The sequence below is a fragment of the Notamacropus eugenii genome, chromosome 2, assembly GCF_028372415.1.
Source record: "Notamacropus eugenii isolate mMacEug1 chromosome 2, mMacEug1.pri_v2, whole genome shotgun sequence".
Taxonomy (NCBI): Eukaryota; Metazoa; Chordata; class Mammalia; order Diprotodontia; family Macropodidae; genus Notamacropus; species Notamacropus eugenii.
This window is the reverse complement of record NC_092873.1, coordinates 292,962,948-292,989,165: the sequence shown is the minus strand read 5'-3', so window position 1 is coordinate 292,989,165 and position 26,218 is coordinate 292,962,948. Positions and strand designations below refer to the sequence as shown.

The 26,218-nt window shown below is 44.8% G+C and overlaps 2 protein-coding genes across 5 annotated transcripts; one reads left to right on the top strand and one right to left on the bottom strand.

Moving 5' to 3' along the window:
• Positions 1-730: 730 nt before the first annotated feature.
• Positions 731-17,611, bottom strand: DCLRE1B (DNA cross-link repair 1B). 3 transcript variants are annotated; one of them, XM_072644407.1, is made up of 4 exons: positions 17,121-17,611; positions 16,093-16,258; positions 15,455-15,637; positions 731-3,106 (listed from the first exon to the last, which is right to left on the bottom strand). In XM_072644407.1, exons 1-4 carry the CDS (start codon positions 17,307-17,309, stop codon positions 2,028-2,030), a joined length of 1,617 nt encoding a protein of 538 aa, XP_072500508.1. In that variant the 5' UTR covers positions 17,310-17,611; the 3' UTR covers positions 731-2,027. The 3 variants fall into 3 exon arrangements, with proteins under 3 accessions (XP_072500508.1, XP_072500510.1, XP_072500509.1); XM_072644409.1 differs by lacking the exon at positions 17,121-17,611 and adding an exon at positions 16,972-17,062; XM_072644408.1 differs by lacking the exon at positions 17,121-17,611 and adding an exon at positions 16,678-16,868.
• AP4B1 (adaptor related protein complex 4 subunit beta 1) lies at positions 16,975-26,218 on the top strand. Of its 2 annotated transcripts, none has more exons than XM_072644406.1 (11): positions 16,975-17,065; positions 18,575-18,719; positions 19,041-19,265; positions 19,746-19,876; positions 20,263-20,410; positions 21,012-21,508; positions 22,604-22,687; positions 23,813-23,916; positions 24,729-24,936; positions 25,198-25,479; positions 25,755-26,218. In XM_072644406.1, exons 2-11 carry the CDS (start codon positions 18,607-18,609, stop codon positions 26,177-26,179), a joined length of 2,217 nt encoding a protein of 738 aa, XP_072500507.1. In that variant the 5' UTR covers positions 16,975-17,065; positions 18,575-18,606; the 3' UTR covers positions 26,180-26,218. The 2 variants fall into 2 exon arrangements, with proteins under 2 accessions (XP_072500507.1, XP_072500506.1); XM_072644405.1 differs by lacking the exon at positions 16,975-17,065 and adding an exon at positions 17,657-17,774.

Here is a 26,218-nt window from a genome sequence, read left to right as displayed (position 1 = left end):
CTAGTGTGGTATAGTGGGGAATTTTTTTGGGGGGGAGGGGTAGCCTAGATGGTTCATTAATTACTCTCCAACTCTACAGCACTATGTTTCTGTGAAGCCCATACTATGGCATTGCAAAAGAACAATGAAGCAATCCCCTAAACCTTCTGGAATCATCATTCTTACTCTTCTTTTCTTCCTGGAGATCCTACTGGAGGATATGGTGTGACATCACATGAATCAACACTAAAACTGATGCCATTTTAAGTAAATGAAATCCAATCAATGAAACCAAATGCTGACTAACTGTAATGACCAATACTGATTTGAAAGAATGGATGTGGTACTATTTGCTTCTTTTCAGAGAGGTAAGAAAATGATGGTCCACAATTTTGCATAACTGCCAGACAGAGCTACTGTGTTAATGTCTTTTAACTCTTTTTTCCCCCTTTGTTGCAAAGAAAGACTTGTTGTGAGCCAGGAGAATAATCAGAAATGATTGTAAGGTAAAAATAAAATGCACCAATAATAACATTTGCATGTATGTTTTTAAGATGACCAAATACTGAAGAAAAAAAAAAACCAACCACAACAGTGCAGTCCATAAGACCCTTCTTAGTGCCAGGGAGATAAGCCTCCTTGCCTGAGCCCTACATAGGAGGGACATCCTTATCATTCCAGCCACCTTGAATCCCATGGTGCAGAAACTTAGGGTGCCTAGAGAAGTCATACAACACTGTCCACATGGGCCTTCCAGAAATAGTTATTTATTTCATCTAGCAGAACATCCTACCCCTCCCTCTGGGGTTTATACAATTAACTCTCATTCTATACATTTGCACTTGTTGCTATCTTATTTTCCGGTGTCCAGTCTTCACAATTAGACTGGGCACTTCAGAATAAGGACCATCTTTGTAGCCCTTGGTATAAAAAGGCTCTATGCAATGAAGAAAAATAATAAATATTATGAATCCTATGTATAGCTAAACTCATGACATCTTCCTCTAGGGAAGTAGGATAGTTTCTTTTATCCTATATGGAAGAGGAGCTACAACTGCCCCCGCCCCCCAACCCTGGCCCCATGGCAGTTTTTTTCCATGTACTGAGCTTTCCCAGCTTTGCAGTTCAGTGATAGCACTATCCTCCACCGTTTGGTCTATTCTGCCCAGTGAGCTGGTTGGTCTGGCATCCAGTCAAGGTGTTAGCAGAAGGCCAGGGCAGAACTGCATACCCCCCTCACATCCAGTCAGCTGGCTCCATGGTTTCTTCCTTGGAAACTAAAACAAACAGGCTGTGTGCTTGGCCTCCTTGCTCAACTCAAGAGGCCAGGGGGGGACAGCAAACATCCCAGCTATGCAAGCTGGAGGAACATCTGGCAGGACATTTGGTCTCTTGCAACTCTCTCCCTGCCAAATGGCCAGGGGCTTCAGCAGAACGGGGCAGCCCCCAAAGGGAGGCAAATTTCTACATTGCACCCCCAATCTCAATGGTTAGCTGAGTGAAAGTGCTAATTAAGGTAGGGGACTACAGCCTTATAGCTGGCTGAACTCAAAAATATAGGTCAGCAAGAAGCCTGACTAAATCCCATGAGGAAGAGGAGGAGGAAAGAGTGGAATTCCCATCAAGTCAGTTCCTGGACTCTCCCTTCTTTCCTGCTCCCTCCCAGAGGTCCCAAGATGGGAAGTTGGCTGACGTCACAGTATATAAGTGATTGTGCCTCATATGGCACCCCCCTCTTCCCCCCCAATCACACTGATCCTTTGGGGATATGGTTGATGATGTTCATGGTACAAAAACAGAATGAGGGGAATGAGGGGAGGGGAGCAGTGGAGGGACACAAGCAGGAAGAAGATGGCATCTCTTGACTCAGACCAATTCTCTGGGTACCCTGGTGAGCCAGACTACTGCTCTACAAGGCCTATAGCAGTCTGGGGCCAGGTAGATCAGGTAAATACAGCCCAGGATCAGGTCTCTTCACTCCATCAGCCATCATATACTGTGAGAGGCCATAAAGACAAAAGGAAACACCAAATGCCTATTTTTGTTTCTCATCTATACTGTGACGAGAGCTCCAAATGGGTATCCCCACCCAGACTCCTCAGATATTTTTCCACTTGCTGGTCAAAGTTCCTTGAGGAATATCCCATCTGGAAGAAGCTCAGAGGCGTTAGGAGGTATTTTAGTGCCAGAATCCAGGGCTCAGCTGCCTGTACCTTCGAGGCTTTGCTGCTGCTAGTTCTGGGCCCACCATCTTCTCTCCCACAAACATGCTGAGGTCCTGGGTTTCTCTGCTCCCCCACTTCTTTAGGGTTGTTTGCTTCACCAGCAGGCTTCTGGTTCCCTGAGAATTCTGTGAAGGCAGCCTTCACAGTCAGCATTGCCTTGTCTGATGACAATGGTACTGGCCAATCCCCTTCATCCTCACTGTTAGAGTCCTCTAGATGGACAAGCAGCTGTTCCTTGGCACATGAAACAGGCAGGCTGGGCTGTTTCTGACCATCCCTACACTGGGGGAAAAGGTTCTCCCTCTTAGGTCTCTTGGGATCTCTCAAAGTTTGAGGTAGATCAGATTCTCTCTCGGGTGACTCAAAGATAACACCCTGGGTCTTCGGCCTCTTGGGTCCTCTCTCCAGTAGCCAAACACAGTCCCATTTTTTGGGGGGGTTCCAAAAGGTCCCCATATATTGTTGTACAGACAGAGGCACCTGGGGCTCAATGAGTAGCTGGGGACTCAGGCTTTCCTGAAAATAATCCTGACAAGATCCTCCCTGGACAATGGGCACTATCTGGCAAGGCCTCAGTGCAGCCACAAAGTCATACAACTCAGAGAAGGAGGAGTGATCAGAATAAGGAACCACATGAATACCAGGATGGGAGGCACGGATTCTCCGGCTTGTGGGTAGGATGGCAATAGTTGGATAAATATGATTCCACTGCAGCATGGCACTATAGCAAATCTCAGCACAATTCACAGCGTGGATGCGGCCTGCCCCCTCCTCTACAGTGAACACATCTGCTAGCTCCATTAGCTGGACCACCTCCATCCGTTGAGGACTCAGCACTACCCAGGTCTGGAACTCCAGGGCCAGCTGCTCCAGGAGGGACTCTTTGCCCAAGCTGTAGAGACCTAAGATAAGGTAAAATGGGAGAGGGGGCGGGAATGAAGCGTCATAGATCACTAAGATCAAAAAGAAATCACAACAGCATCAGAAGAACCTGAGTTGCTAGTAAGCTGAGGATGAGGCAACAGCTAAGCTTACCAGCTAAAGGCCCAGCTCTCTCTGCTCTCATTTTGTTCCTACCATCAAAACCCATCCCTTCTAACAAGACTTCTTTGATAACCCTATCCTGTTCGGAGCTCTTCTCTATTCCCTTGAGGACTGATATACTACATTCTCTCTGGGTTCATGAGGTTTACATTCACCTGCCATTTAAGATTCAATAATTACTTACACAGAACTTGCTAGGTTATGAGAGCAAGAGAAGAGTACATCCTTGTCCTCTTGAAGAACTGACAGTTTAGCAGGCAAGATGGCATGTAGACAAATAAAAGGCAAAAAGTGCCACTTGTGACAGGATTAAGTACAAACAAAAGTGGTAGGAGTGGAGGTGAAAGGTGAAAGTTCTTCCATGTGGGAAGTTCTAGGAAGAATTCAAGGAAGAGGTGGCCATGAGTAAGGTCTTTGACCAGGAGGACATTTAGGGATGAGGAGAAGCAACTTAGGTGACAGGAGCAGCATGAAAGCACAGGTCATACCTGGGGAACAGTGGAAGGTTTTGTGTAAGGGCAACAAGTCAGGTTGCAGACAGATCTTGGATGGCATAGAGAATCTGAACTAAATGAGGTAGGTAACAGTATCCACTGAAGGTTTCTGGACAGGGCAGTGCCATGATCTGAGCAATGTCTGAATCTAGCACAGTATCTGAGACAGTTCATAGGGCAAAGACTTCAGGCAAGAACACTAATTAAAAAGTCACTAAAATATCCTGGGTAAGAAAAAGAGAGAGCCTACACTTAAGTTATGGTAGTGGAAATAGAGAAAAGAATAATGCAAGATGTTGGTTAAGAATGGTCTTAAATATGTATCATGACTACAGGAGGCGAATCACCCCAACCAGGCTATCACTTAAAATGTGTTGGGCACTACCATCATGTCCTGTGGTATAATCTTTGGAATATTCTCACTGGTAAAAAATCTTTGTCAGTTAAGGGCAGACCTTATGTTTGCAAAAATAAAAAAAGGCAGATGATGTAGCTTGAGAACACCTGTGACCAAACATACCACCTTCAAACCTAATGAACTTGATCTTCATAATCTAGTTCAACTCCTTCTCCCTGACCACCAGGTCTCCTCTGGCTTCACTTACGGGGGAAGTTAGCCTAGATCCCGGTCAACCAAACTTTGAAACCAGCCTAGAGTTCAATTTCTTAACCTTCCAGAGTTCTTTTCTGTCAATGACCAGCCCTAGGAAACCTGCCCAATTGACTTTCTCTTTTCTTAGGCATTCATGAAGAAAGGCATAACTATCACGTTAATTATGCCCAATACAAGTTCATTCTACATATCTAACCTCAACTGGACTTTCAGTATTGCTTGGGAATGCTTTTATTCATCTGGAAAAGTCAAGAATTATTTATTAAAACATTTACTATGCATCAGACACTATGCAAAGAACTAGGTATTCAAAAAAGACAAAACCACCTTTGCCCACAAGGAGTTCATATTCTAGTATGGGAAACAATATGAAAATAACTAAATGTATCTAAGATACATGCAGAGAAGATTGCAGGTATTCCCAGTGAGGAAGGCACTGGGAGCTGGGGAGACCAGAAAAGGCCCAGTGCAGAAGGTAAGATTTCAGCTGAGTCTAGAAGGAAGCCAGGGAAACTCAGAGGCCAAGATGAGGAGGAAAAGCATTCCAGACATATGGGATAGCAGGGCAAAGCATAGAGATGGAAAACTTGAGTGTCCAGTGTAGCAGGTAAATGAAGCTGGATAACAGAATGTGTGGAAGAGAATAAAGAGTAAGAAGACTGAGACAGGAGCAAAGGGGGCAGAAAGGAAGGTTCAAAAATGCCAAACAGAGGACTTCCTGTTTCATCCTGGTCTTCACAAGCAGCCAATGGAGCCTGTTCGGGAGTAGGAGGAGGGTTGAAATGGTCAGACATGTGCTTTGGCCAAATCACCTTAGCAGGTGAAGACTGGATGGACTGGCACCCGGTGAGACCTGAAACAGGAGGCTATTTCAATAGTCCAAACGAGAAGTGATGAGGGTGCCACAAGGCACTGGTCTTGTGAATGGAGAAAAGGGGACATATATGAGAGATGCTGTGGACCTAGAAAGGACAAAGCTGGATACGTGGGGAGCTGCAGGTGACATGGAGGTCATGAGGAGGCCTGAGTGACTGGGAGGAGGGTGGGTGCCTTTGACAGTAGGATGGAAGACCGGAGGAGGGGAGGGCTTAGGACAAAGGGGAATGTTTTATTTTGGACATGGTGAGTTTCAGTTCTGTATAGGACATCCATTTTGAGCTATCCAAAGGCCAGTTGGTGATACAGGACTTAAGCACAGGAGAGAAATTAGAACTAAATGTTTAGACCTTGGCATCATCTATATAGTGATAATAACTGAACCAATGGGAGCTAATGAAATCATCGAGTTAGGTAGAATAGAGCCAAAAAAGAAGAGGACTCCAGACACAGTCTCTGGGGAATATAAGCTAAACAATAATAACAACAATAGTATTTATAGAGTGCTTTAAGGCTTATAAAGAACTGAACAAATTTAGCTCATTTGCTCCTCACAACCCTATAAGGGAGGTGTTATTATTATCTTCATTTTATAGATGAGGAAACTGAGGCTGAGAGAGGTTGAGAGACTTGACCAGGGTCACATAACTAGTATATGAGGCTGGATTTAAGCCCACAACTTCCTGACTCCAAGTTCAGCAGGTAATTTGCTTTTCTGTCTGACTGAGTGGATGAAGGTTCAGCAAAGGAGATTTAGGAGGAGAGGTCACAGATTGAAAGAGAACCAGGGCGGGTCATGAAAAACCCAGAGAAGAAAGAATATCAAGGAGGAAGAGGAGAATAATGCTGTCAAACGCTGAAGAGTGCTCAAGAAGGGGGAGAGATTGAGAAAAGTCCATTGGTTACATCTGAGAGAGCAGCTTCAGTGGAATGATGAGGTCAGAAGCAAGATGGCACTGGGTTTAGAACTGAGTGACAGGAAAAAGTGGAGACACCCAGTGTAGGCAGCCTTCTCCAAGACTTTTGTCTTTGAAGGGGAGGACCATCCTAGCAGGATGGTAGGAGCAAGTGAAGGATTTTTAACCATGGGAGACATGGACACATTTGCAGGCAGCCAAGAAGTCAGTACTTAAGGAGAGATTGCAAGTAAGAGAGAGGAGGAGAGAAGGGACAATGTGCTGGAGAAGGCAAGTTGGGAGGGGATCAGGCGATCGGGGTGTGTGTAGAGGGACTGGCCTTGACAAGGAGAAGGACCACCTCTTCATCAGGGACGAAAATGAAGGAAGAGATGATGGGGGAAGGTGTCAGTGATGTCAGATAAATGGGGAGAGGAAAAAAGAGCTCATGAAAAAAGGTCTCTCTCTCTCTGGTCAAGCGTGAATCAAGGTCCACAACTGTGAGAATGAAAAGACTGGTGCCTTGGGAGGTCCAGGAGGGAGGAGGAGGTTTGGAGCAGCCTCTGTGGAGAGAAGATATCAAACTGATTAAACAGGAGTAGAGGGAGGGTCCAGATTAGATTAGAGAACAAATCTGTAATGGATCCAGTCAGCACAGTTTCATTTCCTCCAGCTCCAGATCTATTTCTGACGTGAGACATTTAACCCCATGGAAGCAACTGCGAGCCCCTCTACCCAAGGGTTCACCATATTAGTCTGATCATTCAATCAGCCTTCATCCTACTGCAGCATCACATGGATATCAGCTCAGTACTTACGAGCTCAAGCAATCCAGCAGCCCAAGCAGTCTGGGGAGAGGAGTGGGTGTGGAAGCCAAGGCTAAGAAGGAAGGACGTTGGAGATAAAGGTATTAATAGGGTAGAGGGGGGCAAAGAGATTAGGGAGGACTCCACGAAGAGGTGTGATCTGAGGTGGGTTTTAACAGATAGGTGAAAATAGTCCAAGACAGAGGGAAGACACCTCTGGCTTAAGGAAGAATGTAAGCAAAGGCACTGAAGGAGAGAACAGGCACAGAAGTAATCTAGTTGGGCTACAGGCCTTGTAATGCCAGACAGAGAAGCAACTGGGAGCTGGTGGGGCCTGTGCTCCTCTGGGCAAGGCTTCAGCATAGGTGGGCACCCACAGGCAGAGCAGCAGGCCCTCAGGCCCACTGCATGCAGTGCTTCTCACTGTTTTCTACCTATCACTCTAGGAACAGTAATCAAACAAACACCACTTTTCCTGGAAAATACGTGTCAATCAATTTCCCTATGACTCCATTCACTTTGTGACTTCCCAGACCAAAGCAATCCTCGTCAGAAGCAGCGGAAGGCTCAGTGCATAGAGTGCTGGGTCTGGAGTCAGTTCAAATTGGCTTTCAGATATTTCCTAGCTGAGTGATTCTGGGCAATTCACTGAACCTCCATCTGCCTTGGCTTCTTCATCTGTAAAATGGGGAAAATAACAGCATCTACCTCTCAGAGTTGTGGGGATTAAATAAGAGAATAATAGTAAAGCACTTAACACAGTGCCTGGCATGTAGCAGGTACACTATATAGCCTTCCTTCCTCCCTTTCTTTCTTCCTCACTCCCTCTTTCCCTCTCCTTCCTTTCCTTTCTTTCTCCCTCTTTTCCTTCCTTCTTTCCTTCCTTCCTTCCTCCTTCCCTCCCAGATCATTACTATATATAATCTACCCCAATTAGAATTTAAATTTCTTGAGGGAGAGCCTGTTGCTTTTTGTATCTGCATACTCAATGCTTAGTGCAGTTCCTAGCCCTTACATGTGAGCTCTGCCCAAAGGAACATCAATTTTGATCGCTGAAACCTTGTGAGACATCTTGGGGAGGAATGACACGACTGTGTTTGAATGAAGCTAGAGGCACGTTGGAGGCCCTTGTAACACACTTGGCCAGCCCTACTGGGGACTTATACTCATGTATGTGGTGACAGTGGAACCAGAAGAGAACCAAAGGGTGGGATGTTTCTGAGGCAGAACAACAGGACTTGGTAACAGATGAGATGTTCAAGGAGCACCAAAGAAGAACAAGAGTAAAGAACGTTGTCAGGAGATTGTGTGACAGAGAGGAGGTGGGCTGATCATGTGGCAGAAGCAAAGGTTGGCAGAGGGCTCTACTATCACCCAGAGAAACAAGGAAGACCTCCAGCATGTCCCAGGAACCACCGGGGCAAGCAATCAAAGCTGTTGTACAATTGGAATCAGTGGAGTAACTCTTAAACTGATAAGATCATCGATGAGAGCTTACATATACTATTGTACCATAACATACTGTATACATTATGAAACTAAACAAAGAGAAATTGTAAAAGGATGAGTTGGATGAAAAACTATTTTTAAATGATGCAGAAACACTTTAGTGAGAGCAATGCTTTGTTATTTAAAAAAAAAAACACCAAACTTCTATGTCTTGGGGAATATAATGGACTTGTAAATAAATTTGTTAGTAATTGATTATTCAGTTAATTCAAGCAATATAGCTAGCCAAGCAGGTGAACTTTTTCAGTTGAAAACTATACAATGCAACAATCAGATTACAGGACACAACATCTTTTCAGCAGAACGTGTTTCTACATGTAAATACTCACCAGACACAATTCAGTCAGTCAGTTAGTCAATAAACACTAAGTACTTGCTGGTTCCAGGCACTAAGTAGTAAGTCCTGGGGTGGCTATAAAGAAAAACAAAAGACAGCCCCTGCTCTCAAGGATCTCACCTTCTAATGGAAGACACAACATGAAAACCACTATGTATAAACATGATACAGGATTAATTGGAAATAATCAACAGAGGGATGCATTAACATTAAGGAGGTCCAGGAAAGTTTTCCGTGGAAGGCGGGCATTTAGCTGGGATTTAAAGGCAGCAAGGAGGCAGAGATAAGGAGGGAGAGCATTCCAAGGATGCGCAAGAGGCAGCAAAAATGCCTGGTCAGGAGCTGGAGTGTTTAGAAACAGCAAGGGAGCTGGGGGATAACCAGATCAGAGAACATGTGGTAGTGTGTTAAGACTAGAAAGGTTGGGGGAAGAGGCAGGTCATGAAAGGCCACGAAGGCCAAACAGAGAATTTTATATTTAATCCTGGAAGTGTCAGGGGGTCCATAGAGTTTACTGAGTAGAGGAAGTGACATGGTCAGATCTGTGTTTTTGGACAGTCACACTGACAGCTTAGTGGAGAACAGAATGGAATGGGAAGAGAGATTCCAGACAGCGAGACCAATGCAATAGCCCAAGCTTAAGGTGATAAGGGCCTACACTAGGGTAGAGGAAAGAAGGAGGCATGCATATACATGAGATATTACAAAGTTAAAATCAACTGACTTTGAAAACAGATGGGATATTGAGGTATGAAAGAGTGAGGAGTCAAAGATGGTGACACCGAGATTGTGAGCTCGAGGGACTGGGGGGGATGGAGGGACCCTTGACAGTAACTGGGAAATTACAAAGAGGGGGAAAGATAATGAACTCAGTTTTGATTATATTGATTGATTATATTATATTGAGTAACTTCAAGAAAAGTGAATTGTCTTTTCAACAGAACATTTTCAATACAGATTCACTCCTTTTTTATGTGGTTTTGCTTAATGGATGGAATCATTCCTTAACTTCCCTGGCTTTGGATATTCTAGTTGTGTTTTTGTAGAAGTGTGAGAACAGCAAGAAAGCCAATTTGGCTGAACCACTGAGAGGAGGAAGGAGGAGTACTCTGTCCCAAGGCTGGTAAAACTGGATGGGGTCAGGTTGGGAAGAGCATTACATGTCATACCAAGGAGTCTATGTTTGATGTTGGGGCCATGTGGGAGCCATCAGACATTGGGTAGGAGGGTAACATGATCAGACCTGCCCTTTGGGAGGAGAGACTGAAGGCAGACCAATTAAGAGGATATTACATTGGTCCCGGCAAGAGGTAATGAGGTGTGAACAAGGAGAGGAGAGAGGCAAAGAGGAGAGATGCTGTGGAGACAGAAATAAGATCTGGCAAGTGTGTGAATCCATGAGGTAAGTGAACATGTTAAGAACAGTGCAGCACCAAGTAGAGGATGAACCTGGGAGAATAGAATCCTCAATAGAAATATAAGAATTTGGGAGAGAGGTGGGTTTGATGGGAAGGATAATATAATGACAAATGCAATGCTAACCATGCCCCATTTATGCCTTCTCAACAGATGTAGCTTACTTAGTCCTACCCAAAATGATCAATGAGAGTTAAGTGGGGGAAGGAGAGCTCTCACTCACTAGTCACTACCCTGCTAAAGCTACAAGATGACATAGGGGAAAGGATTAGGTATTCTGGGAGGGAATAACTCTCTTGTCCAGCTGCTGCTGTTGGTGCTTGGGTCCAAATCAGGTAACAACTACCCTCAGAGGCTAGTGGCAGTTCAAAAATGGGTAGGTTTGGAGTTTGCCCAACCCTGGTGGGGTGGTATAAGTGGAGGAAAATATGATGATAATGGAAAACAGGAAAGATGTAGCTGTGGCAGAGACAAGTCCCAACATGGCCACTGTAGACAGGTTGGTATTTGACTATCTTCCTATCCCCCTCACTGGCTCATCACACATCTCCTGGAGTTTTGCCATGATCCCTGAGGGAGCCCAGTCCACACTTTGATGACAGCTGGTCTAGCTGAAAAGAGCAGTGGGAGTAGAGTGACAAGGAAGGGTCAGATTTAAGAGAGATCACTGAGGTAGAAGGATAAGAATTATTAACTGATTGCATATGCAGGCTAAGTGAGAAGGATGAATCCAGAATGACTCCAAGGTTATGTGTCTTGGTGACTGGAAGGCAGTGGTCTCACTGGATCAAGAACATAGGAAAATGGGTTATCCCTACCCAGGAGGAAAGAGAGGCTTCTTAAAGATACAAAAAAGTTCTAGGGTGAAAAAAAGAGAATTAATGTTAGACGGCCTAGGCCTTATCAGTTCATTTGCAAGCAATCATCTGCTGAGCCTGAGAAAGATAGCATTAGGGTTGAAGATTTGAATAAAGTGAAAAAAGGAAACAACTATAGGGAATGTGATAGTAAGTCTACACCAAATACTTCCTGAAGTCTTCACTCACAATACTCCTTGCTCCCCGCCCCTACACTGCCCTTTCTAGATCGTCCCTCTAACAGCACCACTCTACCTTTCCTTCCTCTAAGCATCCTATCACCCATGCCAAGCTCCAGTCCTGGACTATTCTAACACCCACCTCCTTTGTTCCTATTCGTGTGCTACTTAGCGAAGCTGGAGGAAATGATCAAACTGTGCAGACTGGATCCACTACAAATTTGTTCTCTAATCTCATTTGGACCTTCTCTCTACTCCTCTTTAATCAGTCTGATATTCCACTCTCCACAGAAGTTGCTCCAAACCTCCTTCTCCCTCCTTCCTGGACTTCCCAGGGCACCAGCTCCTTTTACCTTCCCAGTTGTGAATCTTGATTCATGCTCGACCGAGAGAGAGAGAGAGAGAGAGAGAGAGAGAGAGAGAGAGAGAGAGAGAGAGAGAGAGAGAGAGACCTTTGACCATGAGCTCCTTTTTTCCTCTCCTCACTTATCTCACATCACTGACACCTTCCTCTATCATCTCTTCCTTCACTCTAGTCCCTAATGAAGAGGTGGTCCTTCTCTTTGCCAAGGCCAATCCCTCTACACACACCCTGAGCCCCTTTCAACTTGCATTCTCCAGCACGCTGTCCCTTCTCTCCCCTTTCTCTTTCTTACTTGCAATCTCTGCTTAAGTACTGGCTTCTTCCCAGCTGCCTGCAAATGTGTCCATGTCCCCCCTTAAAATCCTTCACTTGGTCCTGCCATCCTGCTGGCTGTCATCCACTACTTCTCTTCCCCTTCAAAGACAAAAGTCTTGGAGAAGGCTGCCTACACTGGGTGCCTCCACTTTTCCCCCTGTCACTTAGTTATAAACCCAGTGCCATCTTGCTTCTGACCTCATCATTCCACTGAAGCCGCTCGTTCCGAGGTTACCAATACTTAATTGCCAAATCCAATGGCATTTTTATCTTTTAAAAATTTTTTATTTTAATTCAATTGTTTTATTTCAGTTCTATTCAGTTCCATCCATTGAGAAAGCAAGAAAAACAAAACCCATTACAAATTAGTACAGTTATGCAAAACAAATTTCCATAGTAGCCATGTCCAAAACAAAAAGAAAAGAAAGAGAAGGAAATAGGCTTCAGTGTGCACTCTGAGTTCATGTTTATCTGGAGGTGGGCAGCATGTTTCATCATAAGTCCTGTGGAATTGTGATTGGTCATTGTGTTGATCAGTTACTAAATCTTTCAAAGTTGATTACCTTTACAATACTGCTGCTATACAAAATGTTCATCTGGTTCAGTTCATATCACTGCATTAGCAGATACAATTCTTCCCACGTTTCTCTGAAACCTTATCCCTCATCACTTCTTACAGCACAATATTCCATTGCATTCATATACCATAACCATTCTGTAACTGATAGTTTGTAATAGACGTGAATGGCCTTTTCTAAATCCTCTCATCCTTTTTGGTCTCTTGGAAGCCTTTGACACTTGATCTCCTCATCCCCCTTGATATTCTTTCCTCTCCAGGTTTTCCTGACACCAGTCTCTCCTGGTTCTCCTATCAGACTGCTCCTCCTCAGTCTCCTTTACTGGATCTTCATCAATGTCAGGCCCGATAACTGTAGGTATCCCCCAGATGCTGCATCCTGGGTCTTTTTTTCCTTTGGCTTTACCCCACCTTCCTTGGTAATCTCATCAGCTCCCAAGGGTCCAAGAATTACCTTTATGCAGACAATTCTAAGACCTATATATATCTAGTTCTAACTTTTCACCTACGCTCTAGTCCCATGTCACCAACTGCCCTCTGGATATCTCAAAATGGATGTTCTACAGGCAACTCAAGCTCAACATGTCCAAAATAAAACACATTCCCTTTGCCCCAAGCCCTCCCTTCCTCTGATCTTCCCTTCTACTGTCAAAGACACCACCCTCCCCCTAGTTACCCAAGCTTCCAACCTCCTTCTCATTTGTAGCTGCCCACATATTCAGACTGTTGCTATGCAGATCTTGTCCTTTCTACATTTACAACATCTCCCATATGTACGTCCCCTTTCCTTCACTGGCACATGGAACAAACACCCTGGTAAGGGCCCTCATCACCCCTCACTTGGACCTCTGTCTCTCCCCATTCTAAATCCTCCTCTATTCAGCTGTCCAAGTGACTTTTCTGAACTGGAGATACTGACCATTCACCTTCCCCTACTTAATAAACTCTGGTGGTTTCTTATTGTTCCAGGATCAAATATGAACTCTTATTTTTAGCATCTAAAGATCTTCATAACCTGACTTCTTCCTACCTTTCCAGTCTTCTTGCATGTTCATCCTCTTCACTCACTCAATTGCACAAGACTCCATCTCCCTTCTTCACACTTTTGCCCTGGCTGAGCTCCCTGCCTGCTATGCCTGTCCTCTCTCATCACCTCTGCCTGAGTTTCCCTGGCTTCCTTCAAAACTCAGCTCAGATCCCACCCTCTGCACAAGGTCTTTCTGGTCTCCCTAGCTGCTAGTGCCCCCCACTGGGATCATCTTCTATCTATTCTGCATATATCTTATGTACACCTGGTGATTTTTATATTGTTTCCCACACTAAAGTGTAAGCTCCTTGGAGGCGAGGGTATTTTTACCTTTTCCTGACTCCCTACTTCTTAACATGATGCCTATTACATGAGAAGAACCCAAAAAAGATTTCTTGACTTGCAGAATAGTGGCAGAGATAACTTTAAAGCAACTAAAGGTCAAGTCATGGATGCTTGGCTTAGGAACATTTTTGTGGGTATGATATATATGCTGCCCTTAATATAAGAAAGATGTTCAATATAGTAAATGTCTGTTAAGTGCCTACCATGTGCAAAGCACAATAAAAAGCCAAAAAAAGAAATTGTTCCTGCCCTGAAGGAGCTGACATTCTTCTGGGAGAGACAGCACAATCAGATAAATAAATACAAGATAACCGGAGGGGAAAACAAACACTAAAAACCAGGGGTGGGGATCAGGAAAGGCGTCCCATAGGACATCACTGAATCAATCTCAGAGAAGCCAGGGATTCAAATATTTGCATACAAGGAAAGTAATACATTCCAGGTCTGAGGCACAACCTATATGAAGGCTTAGAAATGGTAGGTCATAGCATTACCTAGACGTAGTGGGGACCTCAGAGGCCATAGAGGCCAACCTCATTTGACAGGTGAAGAAACTGAGGCCCAGAGACCATGAGTGCCTTGCCCAAGGTCACACAGGTAGTAATAAAATCCGATATGTGGATTAAGGTTTGCTGCCTGCAGAGTCAGCACTCTTTTGGCTACCTAGTTCCAGTGTGTGAAGAACATGGAAAGTCTGATGGGGAGTAGTATGAGACCTACCTGGAAAGGTAGGTGGCAGCCAGGGTACAGGGGGCTCAAAGTGACAAGCTAAATGAGAGCTGATATTTTATTCTAGAGGCAACAGATGAAGTTTTGCTTGAGATGCTGCTTCTGACTCACCATCAATGTTGCTGTTTCTCTAAAAGATGGGCTTGTATTTTTGCACTCAGACTCTCTCACTTAGCCCTCAACAAAGCATGTGCCAAACCTGCTTGTCAGGGTTTGGATCATAAACGAGAATGAAGTCCAGCAGGCTCCTGAGGAACTGCTTCTTGGCCTCCCTTGTCATGTTAGAACAGCACCCCCAACACTCTCACATTGCATGTTTACACTTAAGTTTTGCTAAGTGTGCATTTGAGATGCTGCAAACAAAACAGTGGAACCAGCCACACACTGGACACTTGGCTCAAGAGGCATCAGAAATCTGTCCAACTTTCCCATCTTACTTCCAGTTCAACTTCTTTCTGTGCTCCACAAAGAAGAATTCTCTAAATATGAAGTCTCAGAGCAGCAACAGGAAAGGACGTCAAGAAAAAAAAGCAGCTAAGCGCTTTTGTTTAAAAGACTTTTAGTAGTAGCTGAGGCTAAATTTCAAAAGCAATCTCAAACCTCCTTCTCTGCCAGTTCTCGCTACCCTAGAGGCTGTTCTAGGAAAAAGCATAAACAAAAGATGACACCCACTAAAAAGTTGAGTAAGCAGGGGAAGTAAGACTCTCAGAAAGAAACTAAAACAAAAATTTGTTCCAGTGTGGAATATGGATGATCAAGATAACTGTACCTGTGTGGTAGGATTGACATGTAGCTGAGTTAAATCAAAACTTTAAAGAATCTCAGCTATTTGGCCAAAGGTAGAAATAAGAAGGGGAATCACTCACCGATTTTGACATCATGGTGTGGGTGCAGGCGGATAAGCTCAGCAATCTGATGGGTGGCCTCCTGGCGGGAGGGGAGGACCAGGGCAGGGTCACAGTTGGTATTGTCCAGGTAAAGGGTATGGATCTGTTTCCCAAGTCTTAGGGCAGGTTCCTGCAGCATGGATGGTGTATAACGGAAGTCTCCTTGAAGGACAGTATGCGGGAGTGAGAACATTTGAGACAAAAAAGTATCATGACAAGCATCCTTCTCCATCCACTATCCCAGCATCCTTCTCCATCCACTGTCCCAGCTCTAACTCCCTCACAGGAAAATGGATATTTATTTGTTCCAGTGTTTGTTCACTAGCAGGGGAGGGATCCTTAGTGGCTCATGTCTCTTCAGAAATCTGGGCTAGTGCCCTGACACTGGGGGAAATCTGTCAAATCTGTCTTGTGAAGTTTTTTCCTATCACTTATTCTATCTTTAATGTTGGTATGTCCTGGAACCTCTAAAGAGAAAGAAATAAAGGTGTCAAGACAGGTGTTGGCCAGTCTGAGTGACAGAGCCAACAGTCTAGGAACTTGAGGATCCTGTGGTTATTCTCTCTGTCCAAACTCGGCCATCAGGGAAAGAGAAAGAGTCCTTACGGGAGGCCTACCTGTATATAGGATTGTCCCAAAATATCCTTCAAAAAGAAACATGACAGAGCCTGGGCAGTGGTTGGCATCAATCAGGGTCACAGTCATGGTCTCTTGTCCAATCTCATCTAAAGGTAGCACATGGCTCTCACCAACCTCCAGGGCCTGGATCCATTTCTTGGACACCTGAGAAAGGAGAGGAAAAGCATTTGATTGAGGAATCAGGAATCACTCTCCTTTAGCAATACTTCTCCAAGTTCAAGGGCTATTATTGTTCAACGAGGATAGCCAAGCCAATTTGTAAGTAGCATCCAATCGGAATTTCTTTGCAAATTCTGAAACAATCTGCCCTTCCCATTTAAAATGCATTTTAGTTAAAGGCTCAGGACGCTGAAAAAACTCCAAAATTCCCTGCAGTTAGCCTTCAATCCCCCTGTTGAGGATCTTGGGTCCTAAGATCATAGCTCTTATTTACGCACAATTTTACCAAGCACTTTTCTCAAACTTCACCACAGCGGGGACTCCTAATTGTTCCCCGTAAGGCTCAGCTACAATCCCACCTGCTGCAAAAAGTCTTTCCTAACCCGCCTTCCCTTTGAGACTACCTTCAATTTATGCCATATAGCCAGGGATACACGTATTAGGTGCGTGTATGGCTAGATCCCCATTTATCTCCATGCTTTCTTCCCCCCTGGACTGTGAGCTTCTTAAGGGAAGGGGCCATTTTCGCCTCCTTCGGCGTCCGCAGCGGTCAACCCTGCGCCCGGCACACGGACGCGGCTGGCGGCGTCCCGATTTAATTCAAACGCAGAGATGCCGCCACACAAGGTGACCGCTGGGTGGCGCAGCGGAGCCCAGGGCGTGCAGCGGTAGGGGATATGTGGGGCCTCTTTTCGTACCCCGGCGCGGAGGGCAGGGCCGGCACACAGTAGGCCCACACCTGGCACACAGGTCTGAGGAGGACGACCACCGACGGTTTCCCGCCGCAGGAGGGTAAGCCCCCGGCGCACGGGGCCTCGCCTTCCCCCGCCCCCGCCTCGGTTTCTACCTGCAGACGGCTGTGCACGAGGCGCGCCGAGAGCGGGGAGCAGTAGAGGGGCCGCGCCCAGGTGCTGGACAGGCCCTGCGTGTGGTCGGCGTGCAAGTGGGTCAGGAAGAAGAGGCGTGCGGAGCCAGCCCGGCGCAGGTTCCACAAGTCCACGGCGATGGGCGTGTGCGGGATCACGGTCCCATTCATTGTGGGAAGAGCGCGGGACCGGACCCCATGCCTTGGGGGTGGGGTGGCCGCACGTCACGGGCAGGGGGCGGGAGCGGAAACTCCAGGGGGGCATCCCACGCCCCTCCCCCACCACGCCCGCGGCACGGCGCGGCAGGGCGGGGCACTACGGGAACATAGACCGTACTAGTCGATCTTGGATCTCTAAGATCCGCCCCTGCTGGATCCGGCGGCTGGGAGAGTCTGAGAGTTCCCGGGGCTTCGGCTGTGCAGTGGGCGGCGAAAGTCCGATGCGGGGGAAAGGCGGGGGGAGGGGGAGGAGGTGCGCTCCGATGGACTGGCAGGTGCAGCAGCGATTCCGTGGTCTGTTGAAGGAAAGGAGGCGGGACTTCCGGAGGGAGGGCGGAAACATCCGGACGCGGGGCGCTAGGCAGCTTCAGGCCGGAGAGGGCGGGGACTCTGGTGACGGGGAAGTCGTGGGCGAAGGTGGGAGCCTACTGGGGGGAAGGGGGCGTTAGTGGAGGGAGGACCCTGGTGGGAGGTCTGGCCTTGCTGCCCTTTCCTGGCCTAGGGACTCTAGGCAAGTGGCGCCTCTCCTCTGGGCCTCAGTTTCTTCACCTGTAAAATAAGGAGGTTGGCACTTGCTCGTGGTGGGGGAGGAGGCCTCGGCCGAGTCCTCCCGAAGCAGGAGCTTGGGAAGCCGGTCAGCTCAGGGGTCAGCTCAAGTGCCCTGCCCAGGGCCCCGGAGGGGAATTGTTTTGTCTGTATTTTATGTCTAGCGTCATATATAATCATGTACGTGTGTGTATGTGTATGTATATAGGTGCATTTTTCTTCTTTCCTTGAAGGCAGGGGCAGTGTCCTTTCCGTCCCTTATCCTCCGCACCTGGCACTGAGGAGGCTCGTGGTAAATGCTTGTTGGATGAATGAACTGCTTGTTTTACAGATGAGGAAACTGAGGCCCACTCCACAAAGGTGGCAGCGCTAGGAATTAAATCCCAGCTTTCAACCCCAACCCGTTTTCAGTGATACCTCGCTGCAGTTTTCTCATCTGTAAAATAAGTAGTTCTTTCAGAAAGCATTTGTCCAGCGCCTTCTTTGTGCCAGTGGAGAGGGCTGGGCTGAATCATTTCCAAGGCCTCTCATAGCCCTGACTTATGATTTATAATTGATGTTAGCATTAGCAGTCTGATAACCAGGGTGCCCGGGCCCTTAGGGAAATCGAGGGCTGCGTCCCCCAGCTTACTTAGGTCCTGTCACCTAAAGATATTTTCTTTCTGCTGCAGGTTTCTCCCTCAGCACAGCCTAGCCTGGAGAAATGCCGTACCTAGGCTCAGAGGATGTAGTGAAGGAACTGAAGAAAGCTCTGTGTAACCCCCATATTCAAGCGGATAGGCCTCGTTACCGGAATGTCATCCAGAGGGTTATTAGGTACCCGTCTTCTTTCTTGTGCTATTTCTCCCACTTGCTCTTGCCCACGCCTCTCACTTCCCCCTGCATATCCACCTCCATTTGAGCAATCTTTCTAATCCTGAAGAAAGGAATTCGCTTCCTGACCTGCTCCTTAAGTAAGTAAAGGTGATGGAGCAGACTCTTTTGAGATTACAAAAGACACTGAAAACCCAGTCACTTCCTCTTAAGAACCTAATTAGGAAAATAATGCATACACTCATGAAAACAAACTTTGAAATCCCTACTGTTGTAACTTTGGGAATTTTGTTTTTTATTCTTTCATTGATATCTTGATTTTAGGCATATGACTCAGGGTGTGGATATGTCCAGCATCTTCATGGAAATGGTGAAAGCCAGTGCTACTGTGGACATTGTACAGAAGAAGCTAGTGTATCTGTACATGTGCACCTATGCCCCCCTAAAACCAGACCTTGCTCTCCTGGCTATCAATACGTTATGCAAGGACTGCTCAGACCCTAACCCCATGGTCCGAGGATTGGCACTCAGGAACATGTGCAGCCTTAGGTAAGTGTTCTCCCTGATCACAGTCCTTCTCCTAGCTCTAGTTTTCTGCTGGTATGATTAGGAAATCAAGAAGGAGTATGAAATAAGATCAACTTAATCGTGATCTTATTGCATTGGGGAAAATATTGTTATCTCTCACATCTACCACTGGTTTGGCTTAGAAAAGTCATGTGGTACAAGTTATATCAATGTGAGGTTTTCTTTTTTCATCCTTTAAGTCTGATTCCTTTGTTTTTGTTGAAAACTAAGTAATTGTAAACATGACCTTTTTGATGCTTCTCCCATAGAATTCCATGCAGAAATCAGATAATGATACCATTCAGAATTAGAAAGAAATCTTTATTTTCTGATTAGGTGGACTTACCAGGTTTTGCATTGGAAAGTGTTTCCTCAAGCTTCCATGACCCAAGTGTTATAGGTACCGAATCAAGTCAGGATTAGCTCTTCAAAGCCTGGCTGACTTCACAGTATTTTGCATAGGATGCCTGGTGTACAAGAGTATATCCAACAACCTATTTTGAATGGCCTTCGGGATAAAGCTTCCTATGTCAGGAGGGTGGCAGTTCTTGGCTGTGCAAAGATGTATAATCTCCACGGAGACTCTGAAGTGGGTAAGTGGCTGTGCATCCCATCATTGTGAGTAATTTACTGAGGATCCATAGTCTTTAGGATAGTAATAAGTTATGTTTTCACTAGAAAGAAATATTGAAAACTTTCCTTATGAAATACGATGAACTATTGATTTACTTCTGTGCACTGGAGCCTCCAATTAGTATACAGGTCTTGGTGTTTTATGAGGTTAGAACCATCATGTATTTGAAGCCCAAGTGAGATCCTTAGCATTATCTACTTAGACTGACATGGAGATCAGGATTTGTTGCTTTACGTTTTGTGATTGCCACTTCCATTCTTGTAACTGAGGTATTCTGTTGGGTGTGCCCAGATCTATTACCATTCCTTTGACTGAAGATTTTTGCTCTTGTGTGTTTAATTGTAGATGGCACCCTGGTGAATGAATTGTACAGTCTCCTTCGAGACCAGGATCCCATTGTAGTGGTGAATTGCCTGAGAGCTCTAGAGGAGATCTTGAAGCATGAGGGAGGCGTTGTTATCAATAAACCCATTGCCCACCACCTCTTAAATCGGTTTGTATGTTGAGTTGGGAAATTCCTTTGGGTAGTTGTGCTGTATTGAGAGTTCTTGAACAGTTTTTCCTGGAGGAATGAAGAGGACCATAGTTATCAACCCACAATTCACTGAACAAAAAACGGTTCTTTTCTTTGAGCTTTTCTGCCCACATACAGAGTATTTAGCAGGAGCACACTCTCTGAAATGTTAGGGCCCATCTTGTTTTAGAGTCATTATACTGCTGAGTTCCCCCCTCCCACATATACTTCTTGGTTAAGTTACTTGTTCTAACTTAACATGTGGAGAATCTGAATCCAAGGCCAAAGATTAAGCCCTTGATCCTAGACTGGTAAGCATTATGCAGTTGCTTATGGTTTTAAAGGTAATTCTGCATAAGTGTTAAGGTTTATATAGGATAGCATCTCTTTTGAGGAAGAGCCTATGGCCTTGTGTAAGAGGGATACTATATTGTATAAGCTTGTTTAAAGCTCTATGTTCTTCCATCAGAACTTATTTTAAATGTTCTTCCCTGATTTGAGCAGCTGACAAGACATGGCTGCAGAGAAGGAATTGTGCTTCTCCTGACAAAACAGTAACTTTGTTTTCTCTCTGGGGCAGAATGCCAGACCTGGACCAGTGGGGCCAGGCTGAGGTGCTGGGCTTCCTGTTACGCTACCAGCCCCGAAGTGAGGAGGAACTCTTTGCCATCCTCAATTTGTTGGACAGTTCTCTTCAGAGCAGCAGCCCAGCTGTGGTGATGGCAACTACCAAACTTTTTCTTGTTTTGGCAAAAGAATTCCCCCACGTACAGACAGATGTGCTTGTTAGAGTCAAGGGGCCATTGCTGACTGCCTGTTCCTCAGAGAGCCGTGAGCTCTGTTTTGCTGCTCTCTGTCATGTGCGACGGATCCTACGTAGTCTGCCTGGCCACTTCAGTAGCCACTACAAAAAGTTCTTCTGCTCCTACTCAGAGCCACACTACATCAAACTACAGAAAGTAGAAGTTCTTTGTGAGCTGGTGAATGATGAGAATGTCCAGCAGGTGCTAGATGAGCTCCGGGATTACTGCACTGATGTGTCAGCTGACCTAGCGCAGGCTGCCATCTTTGCCATAGGTAAAGTGTCTGCTGCTTCTCCCTCTTCTAGGGCCAGATGGGCCATCTAGAAAGCTATGACCAGAGGAACATCAGAGGCTCAAGGGCAAACTTCAGAAGTAACAAGGCTTTCAGTAAAGAACTAGACAAATGACATACAATTGTTGATACCATATTAGCAAGGTAGAGTCTGTTCAGGACTAAACTCACCATATCCCTGAGGATAGGGGATTTTAAATATTCCTCATTTTAAATGAACTCAAGATAAAGCATTTAGAGTTTATAGTATCTTGCATTTGAATAAAGTTGTATACTTTTCAAATTACTATATTCATATTCTCAAAAATCCCTAAAAGACAGGCAGAATAGGTATTATAATTCCCATTTTCTAAATGGAGTACCTGAGGTACAGAAAATTTAGGGATTTGCCTAAATAAACAAGGTGGGACTAGATATGAGTTCTCCTGACCCCTCATCTTATATTATTTCCTGCTATACCAAACTCCCTAGAATTTTAAGGCAGTAGTACCTTGTGCTAAATGGTGACACCTCTGAAGTACCTAGCACTGTTGTTCTAGTTGAACTATTGCTCCTGTTGAACTATTGTAAATACCTGGACAAAAAGGAGAGAAGCTAAAATTTTAAAGTTTTAGGCATAGCATTAGGGAGATCCTTTGACATAGGGGAAAAAAATCTTTTGGTTTTTTGGAGGGGAAAGGAGAGATTGATAATGGTAGAGAGTTGGACCTAGAGTCAGGAAATTGCTAGAGTACTATTAATAGCTGCATTTCTAAGCTCTGCTGATTTGTGACATCCAGAATGCCTCCAAGCTGCCACCTTAAAATGATTTTTTTGGCTAAAGTTTGCAGTTCATTTTTTTAATGAGAAATTTTTGCCCTCAAGAATCCCCGAGGTTATAGTGGGAGTCAATGAGAATTGTAGTACTTTTTTTAAGCAAAGTTCACCTTACAGCCAACTTTACTAGAGGCTACGACTCTAGCCCACTTGGTTTTTGGCTTAAAGAAGGTTGTCCAGTGTTCAGATTCTTGGTCACTCAGTTGTACTTGGTAATTATTTCTTATTTTATAACTGCTTTTGCCCTCCCTTCCTTGCTAGGTGGCATTGCCAGGACCTACACAGATCAGTGTGTTCAGATCCTAACAGAGCTGCTGGTGCTCAGGCAGGAGCACATCACCTCAGGTAATTGCTTTCTAACTACATTCTTTGCCAGCAGTGCAGTTTTAACTTCCCTAAAAAAAGGTGTGCCTTTGTGGAGATTCTGCATCCAGAACCTGTAGAACATAGGCCTTTTGATCCTGATTAGTGTTGGGAAATCTTCAGCCTGTTCCCACCCTTTCTCTGCCCACCCTGTATTCCATGCACAGAAGCTTCTTTCATTCTTCATTCATTCTTCTTTCATCCCTCAACAAGTATTTCATAAACACTCCATCCAGACACTGCACAGATTCATTCAGGTGTGGCTGTGGATCCAGGAGCCCAGCTCAGAAGCTATCGTAGCAGCGGCAGGCAGGGGAGGAGCCAAGCCCAGAATCTTAGTGTTTCTCAAATGGAGGCCACACTGTGCAGCCTTTTTTTTCTTAGCTGTTACTCCCATTTAGATGAGAATATTGCTCTCCTGTTTATTTTTTTTTAAGTCATAATTTAAACTATGATTTTTAGACCAGTGATGGTTTCATAAAATTGCTCAAGGGTTCTCTATTTTGCTCTCTGTGTTTCCATTAGGCATTATATTAGAGATATGTGGAGCTGTGTCTCAAAATTTTGAGTTCTTTATGTCTCTTAAAATATCAAAGAAGTCTTAGCACAGGCCTCTGATATGAATTTGCTGTAGATGGCCATGCTTGATCTTGTGCTATTGTTTGAATTTCATACCAGTCATCTTCTTCAAATGAGATAATATCTGTAAATGAAATAAAATGAGGTAACATATAAAGCATTTTGCAAACATCAAAATGCTGTGTAAATGGTAGCCATTAGCTGTCATTCCTTCCTGCAACCATGACCAAAATGAAAAGTTATAATGGAAGCTATTGTTTCTTCTGCTTTGCCACTGGATTAGAATTAGTAATATTGTGGTCTAAAGAAGAAATCTGTCTTCTCTGACCTAATGGTAAAAAGACTCATATGGGGAAATGTTTGCCTAGCAGGTGCTTCCCAGACAATCCCAGGAAAAAGTATTTTTCTTTTTTTTAATTTTTTAAGTCCGAGAGCTTTGATGTGAATGAATGCCTGACTCTGGTTTGCTTTTTTTACATGCAAGACTTAAAACTTTTGTGGTGTTCCTTGTTTTATGTTTTGCTGTAGCGGTGATACAAACTTTCCGAAACCTGGTTTGGCTTTGTCCTCAGTGCACTGAGGCTGTGTGTCAGGCCCTACCTGGCTGTGAGGAGAACATCCAGGATAGTGAGGTACAATCTCAACTGCCTTAATATTCTCTGAGGAGGGTGGGATGCTTGAGACGATGCTCCCTGAGCTGGTGATATTGCAGCACCTTTCCAACTAGGGTCTGGAATGAGATCTTTTAGAATTAATTTATATGTTTGAATCACAAATAACTTGCTATAATTGTGCTCTTGAGCAGTTTGGGGGCCATGTGTTCTTGAGAATTCCACTGTCTTCCTCGAAACTTTGGAAGTATTTTTAGTAAGGTAATTTAATGAGGGAACTATGTGGTATAGTGGATAGGATACAGCATGTGGAGTCAGGAAGACAGGAGCTTGAATTCTTCCTCAGATACTGTCTGTTTCATCCTGAGCAAATGACACCTTTGGCAGCCTCAGTTTCCTTATCTGTAAAATAGAATAATAATAGTGCCTACCTTCCCGGTTGTTGAGAAGATTAAATGTGACATATGTAAAATACTTTGCAAACCTTAAGGCACTATATAAGCATTAGCTATTGTAGTTGTTGTTGTTAGTAAAGTTCATTTGGCAGTTATTTGAAACATTAGAAAAATTAGACACACTAGCCTCAGAGTTTAGGAGACCATCCTGCCAAATAGACCCAGGCTCTGGGAGCATTGGTAGTGCTCCCTTACTTAATCATTTCTTTGTTGGCATATCTGCCTCCTTTACCGCAGGCTGTAGTGGAGAGAATCAGCAGCAATAACCAAGCTAGAAGGTTATACATTCCCCTAAGCAGGGAGAGGCAAAGCTGACAATCATCTGTCCTTTTATGTCCTGCACTTTACAGGCCTCTTCTTACTTCCTTGACTCCCTAGGGAAAGCAGGCACTGATCTGGCTCCTTGGAGTACATGGGGAAACAATCCCGAATGCTCCATATGTGTTGGAGGACTTTGTGGAAAATGTAAAGGCAGAGACATTTCCAGCAGTTAAGATGGAGTTATTGACAGCACTGCTACGCCTCTTTCTCTCCCGGCCTGCTGAGTGCCAGGACATGCTGGGACGTCTGCTATATTACTGCATAGGTGGGTCTCTTGGGAGGAACAGCACCTGCACTGAACCAACAGTGATAATCTCTGTGACTTTGGCTTATTGGCAAAATATGTCTGGACTCTGAGAAGAAACTAATTGTTCAGCCTTCTTGGCTCTTCTTCCCTTTCTTGCTTTTGGTTTTTTCTCCGCCTTTTTTACTTTTCTCATGTTTACATCAGAATGGAATGTATATAGCATGAGGATGGTAAGAGAATGTTAAAGTTATTTGCATTTCTTTGATTTTTCTGTCTTAGAGGAGGAAAAGGATATGGCAGTAAGGGACCGAGGGCTCTTCTACTATCGCCTTCTCTTAACTGGCATTGATGAAGCGAAGCAAATCCTATGTAGCCCGAAGTCTGACCCTTCTCTTGGGCTCCTGGAAGACCAAGCAGAAAGACCTGTAAATAGCTGGGTCTCCGAGTTCAACACATTAGTGCCAATGTATAACAAAGCATGCTGGGCAGCCATCTCTTCACCTCAGGTGTCAGAGCCTCACGGCCCTGAGCCTTCTGGCACTGGAGTCCTTTCTGCATCAGGTAAAAATTTTTAGAGGGGGGCTTAGGACCTGTATTTTTACCCCTACCATGATATGTTATCTTTTTTCCCAAAAAAAATATAGGACAACTTTTGTTATTTTTCTAATTGAGGAAAGTTCTTTATGTGAAGCTGCCAGGGTACTGCAGAGTACTGATTATTAAACGTTTCCAACAACGAAAAGTACCTTATACTTTTAGAGATTTGGGCATTTAAACACATACCTTATATTATTAAACATGTCTATTAGAGAAGGTTCTGTTTCTTTTCATTTTAGGCTCATTCATTTCAGAGAATAAAGAGGAGCTGCAGCCTCTGTCTGATTCTGGATCTTTTCTGCTGGTCCCTAATGGCCAACTCACTGCTGAGCAGTTTGAGAAAACTTGGCTAAGCCTAGAAGTGGCCCACCAAGAAGTTTTACCCTGGCAAGGAGTAGCTCATCCTGACACTATCCAGACAGCTCTGCAAATGGTGAACATCCAGACCATTGCCCTGAGCAAGGCCGGTGTCCAGCCGTGGAAGGCCTTCCTTAGTGCCCAGGATGGTGCAGGCTGCCTCTTCTTAACAGAACTGCTATTAGATCCTGAGCAATCACAAGTGCACCTCTCAGTGAAGCAAAGCCAGGCCAAGGCAGAGGCCCTGAACAGCTTTATTTCTGTATTAAAAACTGTGATTGGGACAATTGTGGGCATAAAATCTTGATAGATTCCTGCTGCCTTTGTAAAGAGGCAAAAATAATGA